Source organism: Pongo abelii, chromosome 20 (genome assembly GCF_028885655.2).
Source record: "Pongo abelii isolate AG06213 chromosome 20, NHGRI_mPonAbe1-v2.0_pri, whole genome shotgun sequence".
NCBI classification, from domain to species: Eukaryota; Metazoa; Chordata; class Mammalia; order Primates; family Hominidae; genus Pongo; species Pongo abelii.
This window is the reverse complement of record NC_072005.2, coordinates 64,016,247-64,024,523: the sequence shown is the minus strand read 5'-3', so window position 1 is coordinate 64,024,523 and position 8,277 is coordinate 64,016,247. Positions and strand designations below refer to the sequence as shown.

The following is an 8,277-nucleotide window of genomic DNA, read 5'->3' as shown; positions in this document are numbered from 1 at the left end:
ATGAAAACTCTGTGCTAAATCGTGAGTTCATATTGAAGGGAGGTTAAGAGTGTAGCTCTGGAGTCAGAACATCTCAGTTCAAATCTTGCCTGTACCAAGTCAGCTGATGCCAGAGAAATGATTTAGCTGATCTTAGTCTCCACTTCCTCATCTGAAAAACAAACTCTCAGATTCTGTCTCATAGGCTGTGATGAGGGTTAATAGGAAAATTCTTCGCTGGGCACGGTGGCTCGTGCCTGTAATCCCGTTACATTTGGGAGACTAAGAAGAATTGCTTGAGGCCCAGAGTTCAAGAGTAGCCTGGGCAATACAGCAATATCCCGTCTCTACAAAAAAATTAATAAATTAGCCAGACGTTATAGCATGAGCCTGTAGTTCCAGCTACTCTGTAGGAGAACTGCTTGAGCCCAGGAGTTTGAGGCTACAGTGAGCTATGATGGTGCCACTGCGCTCCAGCCTGGGTGACAGAGCAAGACCCTGTCTCTTAAAAAGGGGGAAAATTTCTATAAAGCACTTGGCACAGTGCTAGACACTACATAAGAGATCGGTAAATTGTGGGCCATCATCAGTTATCATTATGGTCACTGTTGTATTTGAAAATTAGGAATGAAAGGAGTGACCTTACAATGGTTTCTGTGCTGTGATATAGAGAAACCTACCACAGGGACTCAAACAGTAAAATGAAATGATGTTTTTGTTTGTTTGTTTGTTTTTTTGAGATGGGGTCTCGCTCTGTCGTCCAGTCCGGAGTACAGTGTTGTGATCTTGGCTCACTGCAACCTCCACCTCTCAGGTTCAAGCAATTCTCCTACCTCAGCCTCCTGAGTAGCTCGGATGATAGGCACCTGCCACCACACCTAGCTAATTTTTAAATTTTTAGTAGAAATGGGGTTTCAGCATGATGGCCAGGTGGGTAACTCCTGACCTCAAGTGATCCTCCCGCCTACACCTCCCAAAGGAGAATGATGTTATCAAGTGATGATGAAGATGTGGAGCAATGGAAGCTTTCACATGTCCATGGTCAGAAAGTGAAATAGTACATTCTGCAGAACTGCTGAGCAGTTTCTTTTAAAGCTGAACACAGCCACACAGTGTGGCTCATGCCTATAATCCCAGCACTTTAGGAGGCCAAGGAGGGAAGATCAGTGCAGGCCAGGAGTTCAAGATGAGCCTGGGCAACATAGTGAGACCCCATTTCTACAAAAAGTAAAAGAAAAAAAGAAAGCTGAATATACAACCTACTCCATGATCTGATGTGTACACACGAGTATATTCTAACAGAATTTACTGTTAACAGAAAATTCAGAAATCAGTATTTACATCCACCAGAAAATATGAACAATAATACTCTCAGCAACATATCCAAAACCTGAAAACAACAGGAACATCCATCAGCAGGGTAATGGACAAATGAATGGCAGTTTCACATACAATGAGAAACTACAACATACTGAGAATGAACCAACTCCGACTGTATATAAACACCTGAAAAGAATAACATAGACATGATGATCAAAAGAAGACAGATATGTCAGAGAGCACACTGTGCAGTTCAACAACAGCCAACCAATCTGTGCTGATGAAGTCTAAATATGAGCTAATAGAATCAAAGAGGCTATCGAGGGCATAAAGCTCTGATGAGGAGCTGGAGATAGCCTATGTATTGATGTAGGTGGTAGTTACTTGGGTTTATACATAAGCAAAAATTCAGTGAGTGGACTTTTTTTTTTTTTTTTTGAGACAGAGTCTCCTTCTTCGCCTAGACTGGAGTGCAGTGGCATGATCTCGGCTCACTGCAACCTCTGCCTCCTGAGTTCAAGAGATTCGCCTGCCTCAGCCTCCCGAGTAGCTGGGACTACAGGTGTGTACCACCACACCTGGCTAATTGTTTTGTATTTTTAGTAGAGACGGGGTTTCGCCATGTTGGCCAGGCTGGTCTCGAACTCCTGACCTCAGGAGATCCACCCGCCTCAGCCTCCCAAAGTGCTGGGATTATAGGCGTGAGCCACCACGCCTGGCCTGGACTTCTTAAGATTTTTGCACAACACAGCATATGAGTTATAGCTTATTCAAAAACTAAAAAAAGATGGAGTCTTATTATGATGCCCAGCCTGGTCTTGAACTCCTGGCCTGAAGCAATCCTCCCATCTCAGCCTCCAGAGTAGCTGGGATTAGAGGCATCTGGCGTCCATTTTAGTGTTATTAATTGACTTGACAGCATTATTGTTGTATCTCAGAGAATATGGAAGCCCAAGGAGAGAGACAAAGAGGGAATGGCCAGTAAGTGGAGCAGTCAGAACACACATAACATTCATCGATAAAGCTGTCTTACATGGTGCAGTTCATGGTGCCCCACAGCAATTACAATAGTAACATCAAAGACCACTGATCACAGACCACCACAATAGATATAATATTAATAAAAACATTTGAAATCCTGCAAGAATTACCAAAACGTGACACAGACAAAAAGTGAGCACATGCTGTTGGAAAAATGGTGCGGGACAGACTTGCTCAATTCAGGGTTGCCACAAACATTCAACTTCTAAAAATACAGTAACTGCAAGGTGCAGTAAAGCAAAGTACAATGAAACAAAGGTATGCCTTTTTTGGCACATATTGTCCCATTTTACCCATGAGAAAATTGAGGCACTTTTCTGCACTGGCATGGGTATAAAGAAATAAAAAATTCTGAAAAGAAAATTAAGGCACAGAGGAGTTCAGTACTTTGCCCAGGAACACACAGCTGACAAGAAGTAGAGCTGGAATTGGACTCTGAGGCAACAGACCTTGGTCTCCCAAGTGCTGTGCTCAGAGGAAATGAAGAACACCCCCATGTGGTGCCAGGAGTCTCAAAACAAGGAGGCCATAAAAAAAAATGGGAGACATGAGCGGAAGAACTCAATCCTAAGAGAACAGGGCAGCAGAGTGAGGGGTGACGAAGACGTGGTGACTCCACACTTCGACATTTCATGAACCACTGAAAAATAAAAAACTGGGAGGGAACTCCAAACAGCGATTTGGCCACATACAGACATTTGCACAAACATCAAAATCAACACATCACAGAAGAAAGAACTTTTACCAAGAAAAAAATGCAACGAACAGCATCTCACAATGAAGGTATATCTCTTAAACTGAATTAATTAAGTTTCTGAGGTGTTCATTGCAATGGCCCTATTATCCTTACTCACTGACGATGGGGATGCTGAGAGAATTAAGTGAGAAGAGTATCAACAGAGAGACAACAAAAATATGCAGGATGTAGTAGTGCCAAGGAATGTGTGAGCCTCAGAGAACAAGACTAGATGGTCACTTCGTTCCACACAATAGCTGAGCCAGAAAAAGCCATTATGAAAAGACAGTGACAGGAGCAGACCCATAAAGGGAAGCCAGCACCAGACAACCAATATTAGTCCCACAGGGGGCCTGGCTGCAAATCCTGCCTTTGGGTTCTACAAAACATCCCATTTCCTGGTAACGCATCCCTCTCCTTTGGCTGTGACCAAAAGCAAACTATATTTCGTAGCCAACCCTTTCTAAGTAAGACACAAAGAGACCAGGAAGAATAAGGTGAGTCAAAAAAATGAGGCCGGGCGTGGTAGCTCATGCCTGTAATCCCAGCACTTTGAGAGGCTGAGGTGGGTGGATCACTTGAGGTTGGCAGTTTGAGAACAGCCTGACCAACATGGAGAAACTCCTTCTCTACTAAAAATACAAAATTAGCTGGGTGTGGGGGCACATGCCTATAATCCCAGCTACTCTGGAGGCTGAGGCAGGAGAATCACTTGAATCGGGGAGGCGGAGGTTGTGGTGAGCCAAGGTCGCGCCATTGCACTCCAGCCTGGGCAACGAGAGCGAAACTCAGTCTCAAAAAAAAAAAATAGAGTAAAGCTTTGGGAAACAGGAGGGCTGGCTCCCAAGACCTATTCCACTAGCCAGGCCTGGAGCCAGGATGAAGCAGAATTAGGCTAGAATGAAGCTGCTTTCAGGTGTCCCCGATGTTGGAGAGGAGAGGACAGGCCTTACCCAGTGCGACCAGAAGCCCACAGGTCTCCAGCATCACCTCCACGTACAAGGCCCTCTGGGTCACGTCCAACTGCCCCCACTCCTCCTGGGTAAATGTCACAGCCACATCCTCGAAGGTCACAGACTCCTGAAAAGTCAAACAGAACCAGTAATGTTTCCTTTGCAACTGTGGAATAGGATTAGAACCTGTCACTCCAGCACTGCAAAAGATGCACAGAGAATCAAAGGCCAAATCACCAAGCAACTCCAAAGGGCCAAGATCTGTGCTAGGATCAAGGGGAATGTGGACACTGCCTTGCATGGATTACAGCAGTGAAGAGGAGACAGAAACGGCTGAGGCAGGAGAACTGCTTGAACCTGGGAGGTGGAGATTGCAGTGAGCTGAGATCATGCCACTGCACTCCAGCCTGGCAACAGAGCAAGACTCCGTCTCAAAAAAAAAAAAAATTAAAAATAAATAAATAAATAAATAAATAAAGCCTCCTAGGCAGGAAGCCACTTGAACTTGACACAGAAATAAGGTTAGGACAATCCCAAGTGGACTGGGAGGCACAGACAGTAAGTGCTCTGACATATTAGAGGAATGGGAAATAATAATAATAAAAACATCACCACCAGCAACAATAACAGAAACAGCACCTGAGTCTTACCAATCCTCTCTGTGTGCCTGCCTCATGCTGACAGGCACTGAAACTCCCTAGCTCAGGAGCCAGACTCCTGAGGTTTAAAACCAAATTCCTGAAATCAACGTGTGCCTGCTATGTGACCTTGGGGACCTCATTTCATTTCACCGAGCCTCGATTTCCAGGTCAATATATAACCGTGTTTCCCACTTCATCAAGAATAGTCAAGGCTGGGCACGGCGGTTCATGCCTGTAATCTCAGCACTTTGGGAGGCTGAGGCACGTGAATTACCTGAGGTCAGGAATTCGAGACAAGCCTGGCCAACATGGTGAGACCCCATCTCTACTAAAAATACAAAAATTAGCCAGGTGTGGTGGCACAAGCCTGCAATCCCAGCTACTAGGGAGGCTGAGGCAGGAGAATCGCTTGAACCTGGGAGGCAGAGGTTGCAGTAAGCCAAGACTGTGCCACTGCACTCCAGAACTGAGCGAGACTCTGTCTCAAAAAAAAAAAAAAAAAAAAAGAATAGTCAAAAGAACTAAAGAAAAACTGTTTGTAGGCTGGGCGCGGTGACTCATGCCTGTAATCCCAGCAGTTTGGGAGGCTGAGGTGGGCAGATCATGAGGTCAGAAAATTGAGACCATCCTGGCCAGCAAGGTGAAACCCCATCTCTATTAAAAATACAAAAATTAGCTGGGTGTGGTAGTGTGTGCCTGTAGTCCCAGCTACTCTGGAGGCTGAAGCAGGAGAATCGCTTGAACGTCGGAGGCAGAGGTTGCAGTGAGCCAAGATTGCACCACTGAACTCCGGCCTGGCAACAGAGCTAGACTCCATCAAAAAAAAAAAGAAAGAAAGAAAGAAAGAAAAACTGTTTGTAAAAAAAAAAAAAAACACTCAGGCAAAGGCCACAGCATCTGAATTTACCATCATCATCTCTATGTCACACTCAGGGACCTGAGACCTGGGCCTCAGTCCTACCCTCCGCTCTACCAGTCTACCCAAAGTCTCATGTGTTCATGTCTTTTTTTTTTAGATGGTCTCACTCTGTCACCCAGGCTGGAATGCAGTAGCACAGTGTCGGCTCACTGCAGCCCTGACCTCCTGAGGTCTAGTGATCCTCCCACCTCAGCCTCCTGCATAGCTGGGACTACAGGCACATGATGCCATGCTGGTCTAATTTTTTGTACTTTTTGTAGAAACAGGGTTTTCCCATGTTGCCCAGGCTGGTCTTGAACTCCTGGGCTCAAGCAGTCCACCTACCTCGGCCTCCCAAAGTGCAGGGATTACAGGTGTGAGCCACCAAGCCCAGCCCAAAGTCACAGGTCTTATCAACAGAGGCAGGATTTAAGCCCAGGGCCCTCTGGTCTGATTATGTAACCTGACATTTCTCTATTAGCAAAGTTAATGCAGTTAATGAGAATGAAGCATTTCAAATCCATATATACATTTCTGCCACTCCCATGGACAAGGGCAGAGAAGTAGTCATCATCATCCACCTCACCAAAGAATCACCTGAGGTGGTGGCACCTGATCAGGTGTTAGGGCCTGGACCTGCTTCCAGGGAGAATTCACAATGAGCCATCGCTTCCTTTTCTACCTGAGTCCTCTTAGCAGGTATCCCTGAGGCCAGAATATTCCATGAGCAAGCAACAAGAGTCACAGAGGGCACAGCAGGTTGTAGCCATGAGAATATGGGCCCATCTGGAGATTACATCTATCCTGGCTGAGTAGGAGGGTACATTCAGCAACATAACCATACAAACGTGCCCTCTCAGAATATGTCAGCAGGTAAGGGAGTAAGGGGAACCACATATAAAACCACCGTGGAAGCCACACAGGTCCCCTGAGAACTCCTTAAACAACCAATATACCATTTTTTAAGTCTACACAGTTCCACCAGTATGAAAGGCCATGACTCCTCATGCCCAAGACCACTGGCTAGAAGGAGGCCTCATCTTGCAAAGGTTACTTTAGATCTCACCCCTAGGCCTCCCTAACCACCGCGGGTAAAGAAGAGGGTAAAAACATAGGCTATGATGGTAGACATATCAGTTGTTAGTTTCTGACTTAAGAAACTTAAGAGCTACAGTGATGTAAGGCAGGTAATTGAACGTATGTGACCCTCAAATTGCTCTTGTGTAAAACAATGATGACAATAGAACATAATTCTAAAGAGTTCAGGATTAAGCCGGGCGCAGCGGCTCACACCTGTAATCCCAGCACTTTGGGAGACCCAGGCGGGTGGATCACCTGAGGTCAGGAGTTCAAGACCAGCGTGGCCAACACGGTAAAACCCCGTCTCTACTAAAAATACAAAAATTAGCCAGGCGTGGTGGCGCGCACCTGTAGTCCCAGCTACTCAGGAGGCTGAGGCAGGAGAATCGCTTGAACCCAAAAGGCAGAGGTTGCAGTGAGCCGACGTCACGCCACTGCACTCCAGCCTGGGCGACAGAACAAGACTCCGTCTCAAAAAAAAAAAAAAAAAAATTTCAGAGTTAAACGAACTGAGGGTTAAATAATACCCACCGATCAGCCCACAGCAAGGACTCAATGACAGTCAGTTAATATCATTCTTTGCAATTATTTTTCTTTGTTCCCATTACATCCTTGACAAACTCAAATCCACAAGCTTCTTTAATACCATCAGATTCTCTACACAAAAATACCAGACTCTGGGCAAGGGTGTAAGGTGCCACTTTAGCCGGAATTGCCAAAAAAGGCACCTCCAAATAGGTGACACCTGGACAGAGGCCAAAAGGATGTGAAAGGGAGGCCCTGCAAAGTTACAGGGGCAGTGTTCGAAGTAAAAGGAAGTGCAAGGAGAAAGCCTGGAAAATGGAAGAGGACTCTGCACGGTCAGGTTGGTGGCTCTGAAGAGCAAAGGACCAGGGAAAAACGCAAACAGACAAGGTCAGGGGTGGTTGGCCAGGTGGATGGGGTACGGGCTGGCAGGCAACAGAGAAGGTTGGATTTAGGGGAAGTGTGATGAGATCCTTAGAAGGAAGCATCACTCCTTCAACCACGGACTGAACACCTATCAGAGGCCAACACCGTTGCAGGACTGCGGATAAAGGAAATGACAAGCCACGGCCATTTCTCTTAAATAAACGATGGCGACAAAGAAAAATCCTGTGGCTGTCTTGCCTTCCAGCCTGCCCACGAGGCCTCTAGAAATAGCACAGCAGCAGCAAGGCCGAAACCTCTTCCACTCACCTGCGCCGGAGCCATCCACGCCGCCGCCATCCCGGGAATGCCTCGGATCAGCCGACCACAGCCCTTCTCTGTCCTGGGCGGGGCGACCTCGGCTGACTTTCGCACTCCGAGCCTCAGTTTTCCCCCGAAAAAAATGCGCACAAGGCCCAAGGCGCAGCGTCGGGGCTGAGGAGACGGAGCGCGGCTGCGGAGGCCTAGGCCTCGGCGGGCGCCGGTGGGACACCTCGTTAGGGGAGAAGCGGGGCGTCAGGCTCCCGCCAAGACGCGGAGAAGGGGCGTAACCGCTTCGCTACCAGTCCCTGCTCAGGCCGCAGAACGCGCCCACCCAGCGCTCTAGGCCCCACACTGTTTCAGGGCCAAACCGGCCCACGGAGATGACGTCACACGAAGAAGCGGAAGTCCCGCCTCCGC

The 8,277-nt window shown here is 47.1% G+C and overlaps 1 protein-coding gene across 2 annotated transcripts in view; it reads right to left on the bottom strand.

Annotated features, from left to right (window-relative positions):
• Positions 1–8,277, bottom strand: part of ZNF460 (zinc finger protein 460) — a 28,622-nt gene that overhangs the window by 19,852 nt on the left and 493 nt on the right. Inside the window, exons 1-2 of one of the 2 annotated variants that reach the window (XM_024236943.3) lie at positions 7,867–8,072; positions 4,030–4,156 (exon numbers count right to left, since the gene is read on the bottom strand). In XM_024236943.3, the coding sequence (XP_024092711.1) occupies positions 4,030–4,156; positions 7,867–7,896 (157 nt within the window). In that variant the 5' untranslated portion in view covers positions 7,897–8,072. Of the gene's footprint in view, positions 1–4,029; positions 4,157–7,866; positions 8,073–8,277 lie in introns of those variants that run through there. The other variant, XM_054541225.2, reaches the window with a different exon arrangement.